The sequence below is a fragment of the Pipistrellus kuhlii genome, unplaced genomic scaffold (genome assembly GCF_014108245.1).
Source record: "Pipistrellus kuhlii isolate mPipKuh1 unplaced genomic scaffold, mPipKuh1.p scaffold_m20_p_2, whole genome shotgun sequence".
Classification (NCBI taxonomy): Eukaryota; Metazoa; Chordata; class Mammalia; order Chiroptera; family Vespertilionidae; genus Pipistrellus; species Pipistrellus kuhlii.
Window position 1 is genome coordinate 165,431,377 of NW_023425515.1, and position 22,362 is coordinate 165,453,738.

At 61.5% G+C, this 22,362-nt stretch overlaps 1 protein-coding gene across 7 annotated transcripts in view; it reads right to left on the reverse strand.

Annotated features, from left to right (window-relative positions):
- Positions 1-945: 945 nt before the first annotated feature.
- The window catches only part of SSBP3 (single stranded DNA binding protein 3), a 149,765-nt gene continuing 128,348 nt past the window's right edge, over positions 946-22,362 (reverse strand). The window contains exons 6-18 of one of the 7 annotated variants that reach the window (XM_036448636.2): positions 21,216-21,296; positions 20,267-20,326; positions 16,674-16,740; positions 16,493-16,569; positions 11,811-11,899; positions 11,111-11,159; positions 10,524-10,559; positions 9,933-9,987; positions 8,621-8,691; positions 4,954-5,032; positions 3,740-3,768; positions 3,522-3,623; positions 946-2,687 (exon numbers count right to left, since the gene is read on the reverse strand). In XM_036448636.2, coding sequence (XP_036304529.1) covers positions 2,658-2,687; positions 3,522-3,623; positions 3,740-3,768; positions 4,954-5,032; positions 8,621-8,691; positions 9,933-9,987; positions 10,524-10,559; positions 11,111-11,159; positions 11,811-11,899; positions 16,493-16,569; positions 16,674-16,740; positions 20,267-20,326; positions 21,216-21,296 — 825 coding nt within the window. In that variant the 3' untranslated portion in view covers positions 946-2,657. The remainder of the gene's footprint in view (positions 2,688-3,521; positions 3,624-3,739; positions 3,769-4,953; positions 5,033-8,620; positions 8,692-9,932; positions 9,988-10,523; positions 10,560-11,110; positions 11,160-11,810; positions 11,900-16,492; positions 16,570-16,673; positions 16,741-20,266; positions 20,327-21,215; positions 21,297-22,362) is intronic. The other 6 variants (XM_036448638.2, XM_036448640.2, XM_036448642.2 and 3 more) reach the window with 6 other exon arrangements.

A 22,362-nucleotide genomic window follows, 5' to 3' on the forward strand; every position in this document is an offset into this window, starting at 1 on the left:
GGAGTCTTCGGGACCCCCCCTCCCAACTACTCCCCATCGCACCGACGAGGGCTCTCCCCCCCAGGTGAGATGTGCCACAGCGAGCACCACCGCTCTCACTCGGTGTGAGGCCGTTCTGACCACCACCCGTCACCTTCCCCTCACAACCCATGAGGCAGATCAACCATGACCCCACCGTACAGGTGGGGAAACTGAGCAGAGGGGGAGCCTACTTGCCTGTGGCCACATGGCCCTGCAAAAGCAGGACACCCACTGGCAACCCGCCTGCTGGCCGGGATCTTGTGAAGGCGACCAAGCCGCCCTCTCTGACACATCCCTCCCCTCCTGCCGCTGGCCTGGAACAGGGCCCCCCGAGCCGGGGGACAGAAACTTCCCAATTCAAACCGGCACCCACCGCAGCGCACCGCACCCCGCTCAGTAGTTCCCGCCCCGGTGACGGCTGGGACTGGGTCCCCACGTCTTCCCAGCCCACCGCCATCTTCCCGCTGCTGCCTACCCCCGTTTCCTAAACCCACACCAAACTGTGCTACTCAAAGTCCTTCAAGAGCTTCCCTTGCCTTGTTAAAATAAATAAAAAAATAAATAACTGGGAGCCCTGCACTCAGGGCAGGTGAAGCGAGTCCCCCCCGAAGGGAGCAGCAGGCGAGGCGGCCGCCCAGGGAGCCATCCTGGCTGGTTGTCTCGACGGAAACAGGCCCAGGAACCTCTCTCGACTTCCGGAGACATCCAGGCTGGCGGGCCAGGTTGTATTTGCAAGACAGGAATCCGGAACCGGCATGAGTAACGCCCCCACGTATCCGAAGTGAGACCCGTGTCCTCCCTCCCAGGTCTCTCCGAGCGGGAAGGAGGCGGCCTGCACACAGACATGCCCACCCCGGCGCCTGGCATCCGTGATCCTGGTAAGGAACTCCCACCCACGTTCCCCCCAAACATGTCAGGAAGGGCTGCGGAAAAAAGATGTCCCTTTAATAAAACGTTATCAACATATATCGTACACAAACTACAATGTATCATAATTACTTTTTTTTTTTCCTCTCTTAATTCAGAACCAGACTACAAGGTAAGAAAAAACACAGAAACAGCTACAATGTTCCCAAGAATCCGCACAAGGTCTTTTTTCAGGCAGATGATATCTCACATAATATGATATACATGGGTCAGAAAGGGGAGAAACAAAGACCAGCTACGGGGAGGGCGAGGGGAGCAAATGTACAAAGAATTCGGGTGTCTCCGGGGCCAGACACGGAGGTTCCCACGGGGGTGCCGAGGTGAGGGAGGCCGCGCCCCCCCTCCTGCGAGGAGGGGACAGGCTCCACGGTCGCGCGTGTCGGTTTTTGAAAATAAAAACAGGACAGGAAACAGCGTGTCTGTGCGGTGGCTGGTGTCCCCCCGCCCCCACAGCGACCCCAAAGTCTGTCCTCCGTTCGGTTCCAAGCATAGGCAGAGCAGTTCTGGTCAGTATCCCGTTTTTTAAAAAAGGAGGAAGAATCAACAGAAAAAACAAAACAAAACAAAAAAACCCAAACCCCAGCGCTACACTGCCGGCACAGGCCGAGGACCGAGGGCCAGGGGGCACGTCGGAGGTCACAGTTTCCCCGTCCCAGTCATGGCCATCCCGTCAGGGCTGGGCTCCGGGCTCTTCAGACCCCCCCGCAGCGGCAGGCTTCTCGCGGGGAAGACGGGGTGGGGCTGAGGGGGCTGCAGGGGGGCCCGGAGGAGGCGGCGGTCCTGGGAGCACAGAGCACGCCACCACCGGGCTGTGGGCGGCAGCGAGCGCGTCTCTGCCTGGTGGAGTCCTGAAAGCCTGAACCGGTGGCCGGGCCCTCCCTCCGGCCAGAGTGGGGTGGGGGGCATTCTGGGGTCCAAGCGGTGCAGCTGCTGTGGCCACCTTGCCCAGGAGAAACTAAGCAAAAAACAACAAAACAAAATAGTCCCCACCCCTCCCTGCCAGCCAAAAACCCTCCGATGGAAAAGGGCGACTCCCTTCTGCTTTCCAAAAAAGGCCCTTGGAAAGAAACCATGATTGTAAACGGCCCAGTTTATTATTATCGTCATCATTATCATCATCTTCAGGTGGCTACAAAGACGGCGGGGGTCGCACACGGAGACTAGCTCTCTGGTGGAGGGCTTGGGTACAGGCAGCGGGGCTTGGTGGTTTTTTTTGTCCTTTTTCCTTTTTTTTTTTTTTTTTTTTTTAAAAAAAGAAGAAAGCAAAGAGGTTGGTTGGGGTGAAATGGGGAGGGGGTTTGCTAGAAGCTTCCTTTTTTAAAAACTGCCCCCCCTCAACCCCAACCCCGGAAAACAAATAAAAAAATCCCAACAATGGTAAAACCCAAACAAAAGACAACAGAAAAGTGTCATGTACATAGAAGATCCTTTTGGGAAAGGGCGAGGGGTGGGGTTTTTCTGGTCAATGACTTGAAATATATCCTTATTTTGAGTTTTGTCCTTCATGTTTTATGGAATAAAAAGTTCGGCCTTTTTATTGCATGAAACTAAAATGGGGGAGGTGGGGGAGCGGAGAGGGCGGGCGGAGGGGGAGCGGCAGTGCCCCTCCCCCAGCTCCTGGGCAATGACACCTCACTTCTTCTTGCATAATTTCTGGCATCTTCCCGCCTGCAATGCCGGCTCTCTCAGCATCGTGGAGAAGAGGGGGGTCACACACTCATCGTCATGCTTGGAGAATACTGGCGGGAGAAGCAGAGGAGGGGGCATGAGGGCCGGGCAGTGGGAGACTCGTGGAGGACCGACTGCAGAGGCGGACGTGACCAGCTGGAGGCCTGGTTGGGCTGTGACTGGGGGATACTGGGTGGGCAGGGGACTGGCAGGGCCAGGAGGCGTCTCTCGGCTGCAGCCTGGGCCTGTCAGGAACTCTGGAGGCAGACTCACCCCCCACCCCACCCCCCCCGCAAGCTGAAGAGGCAGGCCCCTTCCCTGTGCCCTGCGCCCCCCGCCCCAGGCTGCAGCTGGCTGTCCGCAGCCGGGCAGGCACAGGGCTGCAGAGGGCAGGGAGCTGAGCCAGGGTGCCCCGGGAGGGGGGCAGGGGGAGAGCCCGTCTGGGGTTCTCAAACATTGCTTCACCACCAGGCTGTTCCTTCAAATAAGACCGTGGACAGAAGCCCGGTGTGGAAGAGCTGGCCAGCCCCTCTGCAGCGAGAGCTCAGGACGGCACTGTCTGCATGAACCTTCCTCCCCAGGACGGAGGGAAACGGACCCAGGGGATTAGGACCCAGCGGGCCAGAGCCAGGCCGCCCCGCCCCGCCCCGCCCCCGCTTTCCCAGCATCAGCTCAACCAGAGCCACAGCACTCAACCACGGCGCCTCCAGGACCACCTGCTGGGGTCAGCCTCAGGTGGCCTGCAGCGGTCAGGGCACACCGGAGGGCGGGAGGCGAGACCCACCACAAGGCTGCTGGCCCAGGCCCGTGAGTGGGTCTTGGCAGGAAGGAGGCTCCGAAAGGTGCAGTCCCAGCCCCAGGACCAGTGCCACCCGCCCGGAGGACACGGGGGCGGCAGCACTTACGTTGTCGTTCTGGAAGGAGTGGAGGAAGTTCCCGCCCAGCTCGCCGTCGTCTCTCGGGGTGCCTGGAGGATTGCTAATGCCACTTATGTTGTTGGGAGAATTCTGCAGGGAGGGAGCGGAGGTGACCGTCAGCCCGGCGGGGAGGAGGGTTTTCTGGGGGAAGGGGCGGGGGTGGGGCACAGGGCGGCGTGTCCAGGGAGGAGACATCACACACTCACTTTTGGAAGTCCATCTATGTCACCTGACCCTGGAAACAAGAAAGAATCCCGTTCAGGCTCCTCCCACTCTTCCGTGGAGCTCCCCCCCCCCGACCCCCACACTGTGCCCAGGACTTTCTCAGGTCTCCCCGTGGGCAGGGGCGGCTGGTGGGGCCGTGGGCAGGGGTGGCCGGGGCCGTGGGCAGGGGTGGCCGGCGGGGCCGTGGGCAGGGGTGGCCGGCGGGGCCGTGGGCAGGGGTGGCCGGGGCCGTGGGCAGGGGTGGCCGGGGCTGTGGGCAGGGGCGGCCGGGGCCGTGGGCAGGGGTGGCCGGGGCTGTGGGCAGGGGTGGCCGGGGCCGTGGGCAGGGGTGGCCGGGGCCGTGGGCAGGGGTGGCCGGCGGGGCTGTGGGCAGGGGTGGCCGGGGCCGTGGGCAGGGGCGGCCAGCGGGGCCGTGGGCAGAGGTGGCCGGGGCTGTGGGCAGGGGCGGCCGGGGCTGTGGGCAGGGGCGGCCGGCGAGGCTGTGGGCAGAGGCGGCCAGGGCTGTGGGCAGGGGTGGCCGGGGCTGTGGGCAGGGGTGGCCGGGGCTGTGGGCAGGGGCGGCCGGGGCTGTGGGCAGGGGTGGCCGGGGCTGTGGGCAGGGGCGGCCGGGGCTGTGGGCAGGGGCGGCCGGGGCTGTGGGCAGGGGCGGCTGGCGGGGCTGTGGGCAGGGGCGGCCAGGGCTGTGGGCAGGGGTGGCCGGGGCCGTGGGCAGGGGTGGCCGGCGGGGCTGTGGGCAGGGGTGGCCGGCGGGGCTGTGGGCAGGGGTGGCCGGGGCTGTGGGCAGAGGCGGCCGGGGCTGTGGGCAGGGGCGGCCGGCAGGGCCATGGGCAGGGGTGGCCGGGGCCGTGGGCAGAGGCGGCCGGGGCTGTGGGCAGAGGCGGCCGGGGCTGTGGGCAGAGGCGGCCGGGGCTGTGGGCAGGGGCGGCCGGGGCTGTGGGCAGGGGCGGCCGGCGGGGCTGTGGGCAGGGGCGGCCGGCGGGGCTGTGGGCAGGGGCGGCCAGGGCTGTGGGCAGGGGTGGCCGGGGCTGTGGGCAGGGGCGGCCGGCGGGGCTGTGGGCAGGGGCGGCCGGGGCCGTGGGCAGGGGCGGCCGGGGCCGTGGGCAGGGGCGGCCGGGGCTGTGGGCAGGGGCGGCCGGGGCTGTGGCCAGGCCTCGCTGAGCTGGGAGCGGAGGCAGAGGCCGGGGCAGCGGCTCACCTAACGATCCGTTCATGTGGTGTGGCTCCATGCCGCCCATGCCTCCCATCGGGCCGTCGGAGCCCGGGCCCATCGGGAACTGAAAGAAGCACAGAGGTGGTGGCTGAGTGGCCGGCGGCCCGGCCACGGGGAGGCTCCTCCCCGCTGACTATTACAAGTAACACTATGAGTAACGCGGGGCGTCTGTGTACAATCACCGTGGGGACACACATTCCCTCTCCCCGGGCAGAGACCTGGGCAGTGCCCGGTGGACCTTCCGCAGGACGGCCGCCCGGATGGCTGCCCGAGCAGCCGCAGCGCCGGACACGCCCACGGGCGGGGCAGGGCTCCGTCTCCTCCCATCCGTCCGTCCGTCCGTCCGGCGGACACGGGTTATCACTTCCAAGGACAGCCACCCTCCTGGGGAGAAGTGGGATCCCTTGTCGTTTTCCTTTGCACGGAGCAATGCTGAGCGTCATTTCATTGTTTATTTGTTCTTCTTTGTAGAAATGTCTCTTCAGACCCTCGGTCCATTTAACTGGGTTTTTAAAAAAAATGACTGAGTTTTAAGAGTTCTTTACATTTGAGCTTCAAGCCCATCACCAGACGTGCGATTCACAGTGTCTTCCCCGCTGTGGTTGATGGGTCCGCGGAAACGCAGTTGTGTTGATGGATCCAGCGCAGCTCGTTCTCTTGCGCCCCCCCCCTCCCCCCCCCCCGTGCTTCCGGGGGCGCCGTTGAGCCGGCGTGGCGGCCCAGGCCATGGGACCGGCCCGCGCTTTCCTCCACCGGACAGCCTCGGCTCTGCCAGCGGCCTCGGCTCTGCCATGAGCTGGTGTGAGAAGCAGTCCTTCCCCCGGGAGTCCTTGCATCTGTACACTCGCCAGAGGAGCTACCAGCTCCGAGGTCCGTCACTCCTAACCCCCCTCAGCACCCTGCCCTCGGCAAGCACACGTCTCCTTCTCAGGGGAAACGGTTTCAAAGCAGAAAGGTAATGGGCATGTGAAACCAAAGTCTGATTCCAATTAAGTTACAGTTCTAATAAGGAAACTGGTAAAGTCCTGTTTCCGGGGGCGGCCCTTCCTGGCGACATGTTTTGAGTCCTCAAGCATCTCATTTCTCCATGTCGAGTCAGCGGGCTTTGTGCAGCCCCCCCCCCCCGCCCCCCTCCCCACGACACTAAACATCCAGGCCCCTCACGGCCCCTGCACAGACCCTCCGGCGGTGCTGGGGACGCAGCCGGTTCCTTTTCGGTGTGACTCCTTTCTCCTTTCTCATCTCAGTGCTTTTCCTAATCAGAGAAGGACAGCACAGCTGGCCGACATTTTAGCACCTTCCCTACAGCCAGCAACGAAGACGGCCGTCCCGCGGGTAGGGCTCTGAGGCTCTCGGTTTCTGTAAAAGTGAAAGCCTCATTAATGGCACCTGCCTGCTCCGAGGAGCCGGACCAGTGAGCAAACGCTCCGTTACCTCCGAGGCCTCGCTCCCAGGCGAGCTGTCCGCCCGCGGGGGCAGCGTGGGGCGGTGTGTGTGTGTGTGTGTGTGTGTGTGTGTGTGGGCACCAGGACCCGGAGCAGGAACGCGGCTCACAGACGCGATGGAAGCTGCCAAATCACCTGTGTGCCGCCTGCCAAGTACGCAGACCAGAGAGCAAAGTCCAAGTTTGTATTTGGGCGAGAGAACAGCCATCTTTGATTTGCATCTTCTTCAAAGGCCTCGAGACGACGACTTAAAGATCCGTGTTCAAGTCCAAGTGTCCGGGGCCTGCGGCCAGACCCGCCTCCACGGCCAGGACGCCTGCACCTCGGCACTCCTGTAGGGAGCTCACCGCGGGCTGGCAGGACCTCACGAACCGGCGCCACACAGGAAGGACGCGCCTGTCCTCCAAACCCGCTGTCCCCGGAGGACCCAGGGCCTCCGCCTCCACCGCGTCGCCTGCTCCGCCAGGGCCGTGTAGTGAAGGCCCTTCGGGCTGCGCCGCCAGCACACAGCTGCTCCCTTCTTGACTGAGCCTTGGTGTCTCCGTGGAGGATGCACAAAACTCCTGACTCAGAAGGCTGTGCGGGTCTCCCCCCAGCCGTGGGCAATGGTCTCCAATGTGCTTCCCAGCCATGCCCAGTCACACCCGCTCCGTCTGGTGGTTGGTTCCCCTCCCTGATCCAGCGGTAGATGTCCTCCCACCTGTCCTTAAGGTAACTCGGCCGTTCTGTCTTTTCCCCAGTGGCGTCGGGATCCTACTGGCATGGGCATCCTTCTCCTTTTTTTATCATCTGGACTTTGCAAAACACCGTCCCAACCCTCACAGCATGAGAACGGTACCTGCCATCAGAGCCACAGGGGGCGCCGTTGGGGCGGGGGGGAGGGGGGAGCCGTGACTGCGGCACTGGAGCCGCACCCCTGGGAGCCACAGGTCGCCAGGGGCAGACCCAGATCAGGAGGAACCGTGGGAGGAGGGAATGGATGCCATTTCCATGGGATACTGATCAGGGTGCTGGCCCCCATCTTGGCCGCGGTATAGTCTCAACTTCCCGCCCAGTGTCTGCGGCCACAGCCATAAACCGGGGCCTCCTGTGTCCTCGGGTGTCGTCCGGGACACAAGGCTTTTAGAGCAAAAACCCGAAGGCCGTCACCCTCGTGGGAACCGGGGGTGATGAGGCGGGGTGGTGGGAGGTGCTGAGGGGAGGGAGGGGCGAGGGGCATCAGGTGTGACTCAAGGTTTGCTCCACTGTCCCTGGTCACGGCCCCTCTTGGTACCCGAGGCGGCGGCCACGGACCCTCACCAGAGGCTGTGAGAGCTCAAACACACGCCGTGACCAGCGTGGGGCCGCTCATGCAGAGCTCAGCACCCGGGGTGGTCCAGAGTCAATTAGGAACCGAGCCAACAAAACCGAACAGAGCACCCCAAAAGCCATAGACAACCTGGGGGTCTCACGCCCAGCCTCTGGCTCTGTGTCCACAGACTCCATGTCACAGGCAGCCTCCTTCCCACACCGAGCCCCAGGGGCAAGGCGGGCTGGGCTTGCCTTCCAGCTGGCGAGGGAGGGCCGCCCGGGGGAGCCGGACCGGCACTGTCCTCCGGCTCCCAGCTGGAGCGGCACAGGCTCCGGCCGCACCCAGCCCCTCGTGACACGGACTGAGGGACAGGGAGGGCGATGAGAAAAGGTAGGATTGGAGCTGCAACAGCACTGAACGTGGGAACTTTGAGAGGCCGAGAGGGAGAGGGGAGCTTCTTGCCGGGGGAATGGCCTCGAGAGAGGCAAAGAGGTGCTCGGTGTGAGGGCCACAGGGCTCCCCCAGGAGACGGACGCACAGGCGGCAGGTCCCTGAGCGGGCACGGGCTCCTGCGTGGCCACGTAAGCGGACACGGGAGGGTGTGGCACGGCCCAAACCCCACCTGCAGCCGGGGCTGTCCGGCACCAACACCCCACCCAGGGCGGCAGGTCCCCACAGTGGGCGCCTGCTCTGACCAGACGCGGGGCCATCACTCCATCCCCTTCTCTCCTGGCCCCTGGCGGCCGAGGTGGGAACGGAGGCGCCCGAGAGTTAATCACTTTTCTGACGGTTTGTTTTATTCATCTTTGGAAACAAATGGCTGAAATCAATTAAACTCGCTCTCCCCCTCAGCTGAGGAGGCTAATTATGATTTGTTATGGTATCTGATATGTAAATGGCGAGAAAGCGGACTTACGTTGGACCGGCTGCCTCCGGGCGGCACCGGATTAATCATTGTGTAGATGTTGTCACTGGAATTTGTTGAATCTGTGGAACAGTGGAAACCCGCAAGTCGGGGTGATTAATTCGTTTCTTAATTAAAACAAACTCGTGGCACTTGAACTCGTTCTTTTGTATTTTATCACCTAAAATTTTCTTTTAAGTACCGCCATTTTCTGGCTAATTTGTATTTAATGAAGATTCACAAAGTTTTTAATCACAGAAAATTCAACTGTGTAAACCGCTCAACCCTGAAATGAAGACTTCCGGGTGTATGGACATCTGGTCAGCAGTGTGGACAAGGCAGGGGGAGGGGGGGTTACAGGTCCCAATTCTTGCTCCCTGGCTGGGACAATGCGGGGCAGCCAGATCGCCACCTGTGCCCTCCCTAGCCCTGTCCAGCAGTTTTAATCAAATCAGGGGAAGAGAAGCACCACATGTCACCCAGGGGCCGCCCTGCCAGGCTGGGGGGGCAGGGGGGAGAGGCAGGGCCGGGCAGGAGCCACATTAGCATATGGAGAGGTTTAACGTGACCCAGTCTGAATGTAGGTCATGCCGCTCATAAAAATGCAGCAGCAGAAAGGAGCGGAGCGGGAGCCGGAACATCACGCCTGCGCCCGCCAGCTCCACCCCTGCAGCCGAGAGCTTCCCGCTCTGGGGAGCCGAGAGGGGAGGGTGGGAGAGAGGGGCCCCTCCGGCTCCCCGGTTAGCCAGAAAGATCTCCTTTGGAACCCAGCTCGCATGTTTATATAAGGAGCTGGCCCCATGTTCCTCAGGCAGAAATCCAGCCACCTCTCCCTTTTTATTTCTGGGTGGGTAAGGGCTGCGTGTTGAACTCCTCGCGGGTGGCATGCTATTCTTAGCTGGGAGAGACACACAGGATGCTGTGCGTGTGCTGTCTGCCCTCCTCTGGTTAAAGGAAAAGGGAGAAGGGGCCTCCTACAGAGAGGACCAGGCACAGAGTCCTGGGCTCCGGCTGCCAGAATCCAAAAGCCCCTTCTCACTCATCTGGAGAAAAGCACCATCGGACAGGGGTCCCTCAGACCACGGGAGCCGGGCCAGCGAGACCCTTGTCCCGGACCGCCCTGCTCTGCTCGTCCCTCAACCTGAGAGGAGCTGTGACCTGGCTGAGGCCACGCAGTGGTTTCGAGCACCAGGGACCTCACGCCCGATCCGGACGCCAAGATGATCTGTGGAGGGCGCTGCTTGGGAGAGGCTGGCAAGCTCTGCCTCCGCACTGTGCCCCCAGGACTCCACACCCTAAAGGCACCCCCCACCCAAGCCCTCACCTGCAGGACTAGGCATGATGGGTGTTCCTGGGGGGCCACCACCGCCAGGAGGTCCCTGGAGATGAGACAAAAACCGACATCAGAAACCCGGGGGGGTGACACGGGGGCGAGGCTGCCGAGCTCTGGCCAGGACAGCAGCCAGCGCTCACCGGGCCCAGCTGGCACTCAGCTCTCGCGCACCCTCCATCACGCACACGGAGCCCGCCTGTCTGAGCCTCGGGACTGGACGTGGATCCTCCCCTTTCTTTCGACCAAGGTGTGTGTGTGCGCGCGTGTGTATGAGTGTGCGCGCACACATGTGTGTGCATGTGTGTGTGCATGCGCGCACACTCCTATGCAAGCTGATGAGTGAAACCAGAAGCCTGTGCTGGAAGCCACCCACCCACTAGCCAGCCCCCAGATGGGGATGCCAATTCCAGGGCTTGCTGGGAACTCGGGGACCAGCCGAAGGCACAAACTCCAGAAGAACAACAGGAAGTTCTAGCACAGCTGGAACCTGTGCTCCGATGTGTTTTGAAAGTGAAAAGTCAGGGCTCCCTGAAGCTCAGTCACACGTGGCTCAACACGCAGCACCCAGACGCACACACTTACCACGTAGGTACCGGGTGATGAGGAGGAGTATGGAATCTAGAAGTGAGAGGCAGGAGCACGTGTCAGAGTCACTTCCGCCAACAGGCAGCACTTTCTGGCTTCTAAACCCACTTGGGGACACGACCCATTCTTGCTGGGACTGGCTGTGGCACCCACTGAGCCAGGGGCAGGGGTGCGAGCTGAGTCCAGCTCCTGCCCTGAGCTGGTCCTGAGACCCTCCCGGGGAGCCAAGGGGCTCCAGCTCCAGAAGGCAGGACAGCAGGGACGCTGCCCCGCGCCTCTATGCTTCTCCCTGGAGTCTGTGCGTGGCCCTTCCCGCTCGCTCCTGAGAGCTGGTCCTGCAGGAGCCTCTGTGTGAAGGTGCTCGGAGCCCAGCTCTCAGTTCACACCCGTTTCTGCGGAGAGTGGGCTGGGCTGCACAGGGCCGAGCCCAGGACAGCCCCGCACGCTACTCCCACGGACGGGCTTCTTTCCTGAAGGCGTCAGGCAGAGACCTGCTGTGTCTCCCCTCCAACCTGGGCACAGGAACCACCCTGCACCCCAGAATCCCTTCCCTGGCAAGCATGCCCACGTGACCTGGTACTCACTGAGTTAGCACTGTTGGGATTGGGCCAGGGTCTGCCAGCTCCCGGGCCCCTGACGGAGGGAGAGAGAGACGGAGACAATGAAAACAGTGCCGTCGACGCCAAGGGGTGGTGCCAGCAGGGGCAGAGTGAGAGGGCCGAATGACTAACAGGACGTCCTGCCTACCAGCCCAGGGCCTGAGGGTCCAGCGGGGTCTGGGGGGTTGTAATGGGTAGTTAGTTCCATGGGTAGAAATCTACACACTCCTTAAGTACCATGGAAAACCTGTGAAGTACATAAAACTTGCTCTGCACGTGCGCTTGCCTAGGGACCCATCACCGCAGAGGGGGTAAGAATCACGGAAGCACTAGAACAGCCGTTCAGGGGTTCAAATCTGGACCCTTCCGCTTGGTGCTGTGTGAGCCTGGGCTAGTGGCTTCGCCTCTCTGTGCCTCAGTTACCTCCCCTGTGCACGGCAGCTAACATGACCGCCTCGAAGGGCTACTGCGAAGAGCAGGCCAGCTATGCCGCGTAACGTGCCGAGCACGTACAGCCCCCTCCGGGGTGGGGCCGCGTCCCCAGGACCGGCCGCAGCATTCTCGCCGCACAGACAAGGAGACTGAGGCCCAGAGAGGGGCCATAATGACGGGAGTCAGTGTCCCTGGAGGGCACCGAGGGTGGAAAGCCGTGGCTCTGAGCCGCTGGCGGGTCACTTTGCCTTACATGTTAATCCCGGGCATGGCGGGGCCGAGGGAGTTGGGTGGTGGTCTCATGCCGCTGCCGTAATTCTGCAACGATAACCAAGGGTCAGTCTATGAGAAGGAGACGGGGAACCGGAGAGAGAGAGAGAGAGAGGGAGGGAAACAGACAGAATATAAGTGAGAGGGTTAGTCTGTGAAGAGAATCTGATGAGCACAAATCACACATTTGTTTTAAAAAGGCGGAGGGAGGGTGGGAACCAGGTGACGGGATCACGATGATAAGCCAGCACAGAGGGACAGTCACAGCTTTACAGGCAGCTTCGGGCTTCCAGGGGTTCTCTCAAAAGCACACGGACGGACGGACAGACGGACGGACGGACAGACGCCAAGCAAGCCCTCTCTGTGCTCCCGGCGCAGATGGGCCCGTCCCCCTAGGTCCAGGCGGGGAAAGGGAAATGGACTTGAGATCTGACTGGGAAGTGCCAGCACCTCGGACACAACCAGGGAGGGGCTGCTGGGGCCTGGGCTGGGGCTGAGCGTGGAGGGAAGAAACGCTCCCGGAAAGCCTGACCTGCAGCTGTCCCAAGGCCTGGCATGTCAGACACCCCCCGCCCCAGCCTGGGTGTGCCCCACCCCCAGACCAAGTAGCTTAACCCAGGCGCCAGCATGCGGGGCCTCTCCAGGCACAGCGCCCCGAGCAGGTTTCTGCCGCAGAAGGAATCCAGGTTCTGTGTGCCACACCCTCCAAAACCCAGCTCAGACCGGGTGGGCTCCTACACACCCTCCAAAACCCAGCTCAGACCGGGTGGGCTCCTACACACCCTCCAAAACCCAGCTCAGACCGGGTGGGCTCCTACACACCCTCCAAAACCCAGCTCAGACCGGGTGGGCTCCTACACACCCTCCAAAACCCAGCTCAGACCGGGTGGGCTCCTACACACCCTCCAAAACCCAGCTCAGACCGCCGCCTCTGGGAAGCCTTCCCTGCCCCACCCCCTGGGGTTAACTGCTCTTACTCCCATGATGCCTTGCACTCCCCCCCTCCACTGCCCACAGCACTCTGGGTTACGATCACAACCACATGTCCTCTCCTGCGTCTGAATGGCCTGGGCTGGCCCTCCCTCCCGGCAGCAGGGGCACACCAGGGGCTGAGTCAATCGGAAGGAGTGAAGGAAAGTAAAACGGGCCTGGCTGTGCTTCAGCTGTCCTGTAGCAGAATCTGAAAGTCAGCTGGTAGAATTGGCGGCACAGGAACAGCCAAGATGAGCTGTTCTCTCCTGAGCACACAGCACGCTTCATACAGTCTCAGGCTTGGTCCTTAGAACCATGTCGCGGGGCTGGGATTGTCCCTGTTCCGCAGGAGAGGAGCTGAGGGTCTCGGGGAAGAAAGATCTGCCCGGAGTCAGGCAGTAAATGACACAGCCGGGGTTTCCCCTGGATCCGCAGCCTCCGGAGTCACTCTCTGCCACACATCGGAGGGGCCAGTGGGATGGGTGAAGGGGGAGTCTGAGCCAGAGCTACCAATCAGAGCCACGCCCTGGCTGCTGCTCAGCTCTTCAGCCAGGGACCCCTTCCCAACACCACTCTGCCGGGTCCCCCAGAGGGCGTGGAGGCCAGTAAAATGCCCGAGAGGGCGTGGACAAGGACAGGAGCGCCCAGGCGGCTGGCACTGAGCAGGGCCGGGAGGTGGGGGAGGCAGGACAGCCACAGAGGACCCCTCGCAGCCAGCATTCTTCTTTAAAAGTTTTATTTCTCAATCCTCACCCAAGGATAGTTTGTCCACTAATTTTTAGAGAGTGGAAGGGCAGGAGGAAGGAGGAGGGGTGGAGGGAGGGAGGGAAACACTGGTGGGAAAGAGATACACTGACTGGATGCCTCCCAACAGGAGCCAGGAATAGAACCCACAGCACTTCAGTGTGTGGGCCACACTACGGCCCCTGAGCCACACCGGCCAGGGCCAGCCAGCACTCTTAGAGCCCGCCTCCCACACGCCTGATCAGGGCTGAGAAGGTGTGCGCCGGCCCTCAGGCACACAGTGGGGGCTCCAGGGACATGTGGGGGCCGGGCCCACTCTACAGAGGTGTCAGGGGCAGTGAGGAGAGCCACGGATTTGGGGTCAGAACACAGGGGAGGTTAGCACCCGGGCTCAGCCACTTTGGGCACATACACAAAGAACAATAACACTCATCTGTGCCAGGCTGTGCTATGTACTTTTTAGCACTTATATGCATCACTCACAACCCCATTCCCATCCCATTATAAAGATGAAAAAACAGGCACAGAAGCAGAGTGACAGCGCCTCTCGCAGCTACACCAGCATCAGAGCTGGGACTGGGCTGCCTCGTCCACAGACTGGAGACAAGGAACGGCCAACCCAACAGGACCTGTGAGCAGCAGACGAGATGCTGGCTCCGAGCCGCCAGTCCTGTGTGTGCCCGGACCCGGGAGGTGGGCAGCAGAACCCACGCCGAAGCCCCATCCTGCCTAAGCACCACAGAACCCTTTCTAAGCCCCTCATGCAGCTATGCAATTCCCTCCACAAATCTCAGCCTCATCTGGGCTCCCCCAGAACAGAGAGAGAGGAGAGAGGAGAGAGGAGAGGAGGAGAGAGAAGAAGAGAGAAGAGGGGAGGAGAGAGGAGAGGAAGAGAGAGAAGAGGAGGAGAGAGGAGAGGAGGAGAGAGGAGGGGAGGAGAGAGGAGAGGAGGAGAGAGGAGAGGAGGAGAGAAGAGGGGAGGAGAGAGGAGAGGAGGAGAGAGAAGAGGAGGAGGAGAGGAGGAGAGAAGAGGGGAGGAGAGAGGAGAGGAGGAGAGAGGAGAGGAGGAGAGAAGAGGGGAGGAGAGAAGAGGGGAGGAGAGGAGGAGATGAAGAGAGAAGACGGGAGAGAGAGGGAAAGAAGAAGGGGGAGAGGGGAGAGGGGAGAGGAGAGAGGAGAGGGGAGAGGGGAGGGAAGAGGGAAGAGGGGAGAAGGGAAAGGGAAGAGGGGAGAAGGGAGAGAGGAGAGGAGAGGGGAGAGAGGGGAGGGGGAGAGGAGAGGGGGGAGAGGGGAGAGAGGAGAGGAGAGGGGGGAGAGGGGAGAGGGGAGAGGAGAGGGGGGAGAGGGGAGAGGGGAGAGGAGAGGGGGGAGAGGGGAAGATATCTGTCTTCCAGGGGCCGAAGCTGCTGTGTCCTGTTCCCTCCCACCAGGAGAGCAACCTGCACTTGGAGCAGAAACGGGGAGGGAGGCCTGGGCGGGGGAAGCCCAGGGCACCGCCACATAGTACGAGATGACAGCAGGGTGCTCACTCCCTAACGACGCCTGAGCATGCACCCTCTCAAGGAGGCCCAGGCACCACCTGTGCCCCTGCCCCGGCCCCGCCAAACAGCCAGCAGGGCTGCTTCCTGGAGGGCCCATGCCCACCAGTTCCTCTCTCCTTGGGAAGCAGGGACCCAGAGGGCCACGCACACTCCCCGTTTCACAGACGACAAGCCGGAGCACCAAGGAGGCCAGAGACTCGCCCAGGGCCCCGTGGTAAGTCACAGGGAAAGCAGGGCCAAAAGTGAGGTTTGGGGGAAAGAGAGGGAAACACCAGAACAGGCTGCCGTTGGAGTGGGCTTGCATTTTAGGCTCAGGGCCAGAGAAGACAAGGCCTCCCTGAGCTGTCCCCACCACCGATGCAGCCCCTGAGAAGGCGGGGCTGGCCTGCTGTCAGCACAATGTGGGGTTTGGGGTGTGTGTGGGGGATGCTACTCCAGCCCCAGGGAACAGAACCCAAACAATCATCTACAGGCAGGTGGGAGGGAGAAGCAGGCGCCAGGGCAGGGCAGAAAGGGAAGGACCGCCCACAACAAAGCCCTCCGCCCTCACTATGGGAACTCCGCCCCTTATCCCACCTTCCGGCTTCCTTCAGGCTCTTCCTGAGGGGAGGACAGAGCACCTGCCACCACTCCTGCAGGAGCAGCCACCTTCCAACACCAAGAGTGGGAGCCAACCCCGAGAAGGCTCTGAAATGGGTGCCTGCTGGCTGGGGACCGTCCCTGTGCAGGCCATGGAGCTGGGTCACATAGAGCGGGCACTGAGTTCTGAGAGGCAGACAGGGCATTTGGGCTTATGACACAGGCAAAAGCTCTGGGCTGAAGTGAGCTGGGCCTGGGCAGCCTGGCCTCCTCCCACCTGGAGGCTCTGCAGAGAAGGGTGAACACAGACGGGTGAACACAGACTCCCTCCCTCCTGCTGGACGGGGGAACAGAGGCTTCGGGGCCCACAGAGGAGGACTGATCCGTCCGTGGTGAGCCGGAAACAGAGCTAGACAGCGCAGCTCATCTGTCCCGCCTTTGGGTCCTGCTAAGCGGTGACCCTTGCATCAGCTCAAGTCCACCCACCCAGGACAGGAGGCGGCTCTGGGATGCCTGGAGGACCAACCACTGCCTGGGTACAGCCCCTCTGCCTTCCCAACCCCTCAAACCACAGGCTAGCACACCCCTCCCCAGGCGGGCCCGCCCACTAGGACCCTCCCTGGGGCCCCTCACCTCTGCCTGCCGAGGGGCTGTTCCTGGCTCCGCGCTGGGCCAGCGAGCCGGGGGCAGAGGAGCGGGGACCCGGCCACACCCTCTGCTCCCATCCCTGCAAGCCGAGCGCGGTGGGAAGACTGACAGACTGTGAAAGAGGAGAGAAGGCGGGGGCACACAGATGGTCACGGGGGCGGACGGACACGGGCGTAATTACCTGTGGGCCGGGCCCCATGGGCCCCATGCCTCGGGGAGGGTTCATTCTCTGCATGGATCCTCCCATGTTGGGGTGCCCTGCGTGAGAGAGGGGGCGAGTGGTGAGTGGCAGAGGCAGGCAGAGAGGGAGGAGGAGCCCCTCCGACTCCCCACTCCCCGGTGGCCCACCCATCCCTCTCTACCTTGTTGTCGTGTGGGGTCCATGGAGTTGGGCAGCAGGGGCTGTGTCCCAGGAACTCCTCCCGGAGGCTGAAAGAGATGAGACAGGGGCTGAGGGCTGCTCCCCAGGCTGGAGGACAGAGGGGGACACGCCTGCCTGCCCCAGCTCCCCACCTGACCAGCTAGGGCCACTCATGGTCTCCCCAAGACCATTCCTGCCGCCTGCCAGCCGGGGGGGAGATCCCCTGGGCGTGGCCGCCAGCCTGGGGGGTCTTAGGGCAAACTGTGGCACGTGTGGGTCCGGCCTCGTCTCCGGGCGAGGAACCACTGCTCCGCCCTGCTGCTTTGTGGGCCTGCCTCCCGCCGGAGCGGGGTCTCCCTCTGGCCCTGGCCTGCCACCAGGGCTCAGCAGCAACAGCCCCTCCCTCCCTGCCAGCCCCCTGCCCTGTCTCCCTTTGCCTCCTGGCGATGTAACTCATTTTGTCCTTGTCTCTAAACGGTGGGGATCCAGAAACCCACTAGCTAAAATCCTGTGACAATGGGCAGTCCTTTTTAAGGGGCAACAGGGGAAGAGGTGGCTTTGAGATGGAGGCAGAGGGAATGAGGCCCCGAGGCCCCAGGAACCTACTGGCAGAGCCAGAATGACCACTTGGGGCCCCGAGTCCCTCGTGTGGAATGCCACTTTCCCACACCGGGGGTGCAGTGGCCCCGGAAGCCTCACAGTAACATCCCTGCATCCCCGCACCTCTGCCCCAGGCTCCCTGGCCCCGCGAGGAGCCAGGAACAGCCCCTCAGCAGGGCCCGTGGGCTTTCTTGGCACACCTATTAAAATGATTTACTGGGGCCCGGCTGGCGTGGCTCAGTGGTTGAGCGTTGACCTACGAGCCAGGAGGTCACAGTTCGATTCCCGGCCAAGACACATGGTTCAATGCCCAGGTGGCAGGATCGATCCCCAGGAGGGAGCATGCTGGAGGCAGCCGATCAATGATTCTCTCCCATCATTGATGTTTCTATCTCTCTCTCCCTTTCCCCTCCTCTCTGAAATAAAATATATATTCCAAGTGATTTACCTGGGACCCAAGTTATTCTAGCTGACATTGGAAAAAAGAGAGTGAGTGCTGGGGTGAGAGTTTACTCTAGAACTCTGTGCCCAAGGACTGAACATGGGCCCTGCCTTTGAGAGGAAAGGTCTTTGGGAAAGCAGGTCACGCTTTCCCACCTGCAGGTGGCACCTGTGATGGGGGAGCCGGGGGAGCCGGGGGAGCCCCCCCCGCCCCCCGCCCCCCTAATCTGCTCACTGCTGTGGGAGGGCTGAGAGGGACACTGGTCTGCCTCTGACCCAACAATCAACTCCAAACCGGCTTTGGAACAAGGTGGTGGAAAGGGAAGGGATCAGTCTTCGGGTTAGCTTCCGAATGCGGTGCGTATGGTGTCTAGGGCGGGGGAGGCGTATGGGAAGGCCACAGGCCCAGGGGGCACTTGATTTTCATGAAGTGGCACCACCTACTCCTCCTACCCGGGGTGCGGGGGAGAGAGGGAATGAGACACTGGACGACAACAACCAGTCTCTCTCCCATTTCTCTCTCCCATCGGGGCTCAGCCTGCTCTGACCTCTCAGCCCTCTTCCTCTCCCAGTTCCCAAGCTCGGAGTCACTAGGCTGCTGTGTGTCTGCCCGCTCGGGGGGCTGGGGTATTTCTTGAGCCTGGTTACACCTGAGGCTGTTTGGTTTGGGGGTCCCAGGGTGCTGAGGCAGATGGGGCTGGGCAATGTCTGGAAGCAGGTAAGAGGCTGGTTCTTACAAGACTGGCAAGCAAGGACCCTTAGGTTCTTGTCCCTCTACGGGCCCTCTCGTCGCCCTAAGCTCCCTCCACCTGCGCTGGGTGGGGTGGCGGGAGGCTTCTGTGTGACGGCAGGCCTGAGTCACTCTCCCCGGACGCCCAGGGGCACATCCACCCCCGCTTGGAGGACAAAACGTCTTGAGTTCCCAGGAAACGGGAAGACCGGCCCTACGTTCTGAAGGGCGGTGGGCGGTTGGGAAGACCGGCCTGTCACCAGGTAAAGGTAACGACCCATTCTCCATTTGCTCCTGATTCACTGACAAACGGAAACACACGTTTCCTCTCGTGTCCCTTCCTGGCTGGAGGGAGGGCCACAATGACGACAAGAAAGCATCCCTGGGGCAGAGCCGGTTCAGGCCAGGAGGCTCTGCGCGGGCAGAGGGTGAGTCGCAGCTGGGCCGGGTGTGCGATGGCAGAGGCGGCCCGCTGGCCGACTGGTTACAGCCAAGGCAGGGGCCGCACCTCCACACCCACGGGAGCTGAACGGACCAGTGATGTGCAGGCAGCACGGGCTCCGGAGCGGGAGCTGGATTGGAGCCCAGCTCATGGGGGGACTTCGGATGTCACTCCCCCACCACCCTGGCCTGTCTCCTCATCTGTGAGGTATGGGGGGCCCTCCTTGCTCAAAAAGCCACGTCTCCAATTCTTCTTTTCTACATTTGTCTCCTTCATGTCAAAATAGGAAACAAAAGACTTCTGAAGAAAAGAAAAAAAAGGGGGGGGAGGGGTAACCTGATAGGCAATTTAACTTCAAAGCCCGGGGGCTCCTGGTTAGAAGCATCGCCCGTGGTCCCTGCCCCCCGGCTCACGCAGGGGCTTTCTTGCGGAGCCCTGAGAACAGAAGTGATCATGCTCAGAGAACACTCAGCTAGCTGCAACCAAACCCCCAGCTCCAGAGGCAGCAAGCGCTGGAGGCGCTGGTGCTGCTGTCAGGTTTTTAAGAGCTTTTGCAAGGTCACTCAAAGAATTATATATAAAAAAATATTTTGGCATTGAAAAAAAAAAATGTTCCCCTGAAGTTTCTTTAAGGTTTCATCTGTCTTCAAAAGAGGATATTCGTCTGTCCGTCACCAGCTCGCTCCCGCCCCCGGATGGGCCGCACCAGGGAGGGGCCGGGGCCAGTTCTCCAGACCACCTAGAATGGCCAGCACAGGGCCAGCGCGAGGCGCACCACCAGGCCGCCCTCCTCCCGTCAGCAGGCCGCTTTTCTAATCGCAGGAACAAATCCTTGCTTGTGTTGAGCTGGGTCTGGGAAGCAGGCAGACCCAGCTCAACCGAGAACTCCCGAGCGTCCTGCTCCGCTGCCTCCCGGGCTCCTGATCTAAGCATTCCTACGGGCCATTTCTCCCCTTAATAGCAGGATTCCATTTACCAGGCTTGGCAATTCACTAAAGCTTCCAGGAAAAAATGCACGTTGTCAATTAACTTCATTAAGGAGGAAGACCCTTTTCCAAGAAGGGGCTGGGAGGGGGGGGAGGGTGTTACCACCTTCCCTGGCAGAGCTGAAACCCTGCAGCCCCACCCCAGCCGCTGCTGCTGCGCCCTCCCAGCTCCAGCACTGCTGCCCGTGCCGCCCATGAGGGGCAGGCAGAGGCTGGCCGGGGCTGCACCCGGGCACAGGGCCCTCCCGGGGACCTGCTTGCAAAGCGACCTTGTTAAGACCTGTCCCCCCATCTCCCAATCCTTTCCTCACGTTTTGGTGGAAGTCAAAGTCCAACTGGGGTCAAGGGTGGCCGAGGGAGGGGAGAGAGAGAGAGAACATAAAGAGGTACCGTACCTGGTTTCCCATTCTGATCGGGGGCCTGGGGCCGCCTGCGTATCGCGGTGACATAAAAGGCTGCAATTACAGGGAATCAGTTCAATGACAGCCTGCGCTCCGGCACAGGGACACACACAAATGCGCTCCACTCCACCAAGTCCAGTTGAGTTACCACTAGCCATTTCCTAAATCCTCTTTCTCCCAGGGGCCTCTTCCCTCTGGGCACAACTTCCTTTGGGCAGAGGGAACAGGAGGTGCCACCGCACAGGGACCCTGCCTCCGCCTTCGTTCACGGAGACCGACTCCGGGCGCTGGGGCAGCAGCGGGCACTTGGCATAGGATGCGGAAGAACAGTGACATCCGTGTGGGCAAGGGAGGGGAGATTCTGCTCCTGGGAAGGGCAAACCGGAGAATCAGGAGAGGAACCTAGACACGCGCTGTTCGGGGTTTGCAGAGCTGGACGCGCGCACACGGAGACCGCTGACAGAGGGTGGGGAGGGGGAGCGAGGGTGGAGGGGACACACAATGACACTGTGGGGACACCGGGCTCCCTAACTCAGTGCAGGGAATGAGCAGGAAAAGCTCTCAGCAGCGAGTGCACAAAGAAAAGGCTCGGATGCAGCTTCGATTACAAACGAATGGTTAACCAAACTCAAAAACCAAACCAAAAGTGAGAGAGGAAAAAACAAAAACGCAAAGGCCACTGACAAGGTCACAGAAATGGTTTTCCTTTCTTTTGGTTTCGGATCCAGGCTGGGCGTGATGTCCAAGGAATGAAAACTCTCTTTAGAAAATAGTTAACTTTTTTTTTTTTTTTTTTTTTCCCCCTCAAAAACTCTTCATTTGTCAATCAAGACTCGAAGGCAATGGCAAAGCACGTTGTGATTTTTGTTTTTCCTCTGCTGGCTCTGTCCTCCTGGGGCCCCGTGCCCCCCGGCCGGCCGGGCGGGCGAGCCAAGTGCGTTACCTGACTGTGGGGTCCCATCATGCTGCTGGGATTGTGGGGTGGAGGCTGTGCGTGCGGCGAGGGCTGTGACCCTGGAGGACCCTGTGAGGCCAGACAGTAGAGGCAGGTTACAGATCACAGCACATGGAGAAGCGCAAGAGAAGCTTAAAAGAACAAAAATTAAACCAAAACGAAGGGTGGGCGGCGGGCGGGCGGGCGTGCAGGGGCGGGCTCTGGTTGGCGGGAGGTGCGAGCTGCTGCCCGGGTCGCCAGCTCGTTGGTGGAGCGGGAGGGAGAGAAGCTGGTAAACGCCTGCCTAGGGATTGACAGGGGGGAGAAATCAAACCAAGCAAGCTCCTTTCTCAAAGCCCCTGCACAGGAGCAGGGCCCGACACTGCCTGGCGTGGGAGCGGAGTTTGCCATGTTAAATACGTTGGTTGGTGTGGGCGCAGCGAGCAGTGTGCACAGAAAGCGACCCCGTCTGCCAGGCGTGAGGGAGACCCTGCCCTCGAGAGCGCCCAGCCTGGAGGACAGGTGCAGGTCCGGGGCCTTCGAGGCCCGGCTCCTGATGCTGAAGGAGAACGGACAGAAGGAGCGGGGTGGAGCCCAGACTGAACAAACGGGGGAACGACAGGAAGAGATGGCTACGGAGCAGCCCGAGGGCTGGGCACTAATTCACCTTCCCTGGAAAGGGGCCCAGAGGTGGAGTTTCTCATTTCTATTTTACCGACGAGGAAACCGTGTCTCAAGGGATGCAGGGACTTGGCCGCCACCACACGGCTGGCAAACGGCAGAGCCCGGACGCGAAGCCTGGTGGGTCCAAGGCCCACCCCAGCCCTGTAGTCCCGAGCTGGAGCAGGAACGTGCAGAACAGGGAGACAGGGCTGCAGGCCCCTGCCTGCTGCGTGGGCGGGTGTGGGGGCTGGGCTCCCCACTTCAGTGGGAGTGAGCCATCCCTGGTTCCAAGCTGACCCGTCCCTCCCTCCCTCCCAAAGCCCTGGGCATTGCTGGCCTCGACTCCTCCCAGGAGAAACAGGCAGATGAATTCACTTAAACCATGGGGTTGGTCAAACTGTGGGCTGCAACCTGTTAGTGGGTGGTGAAAGCAATTTAGTGGGTTGCAACCATTCTTTTTTTTTAAAAAAAAAGCTGGGAACTGAATAAAAAT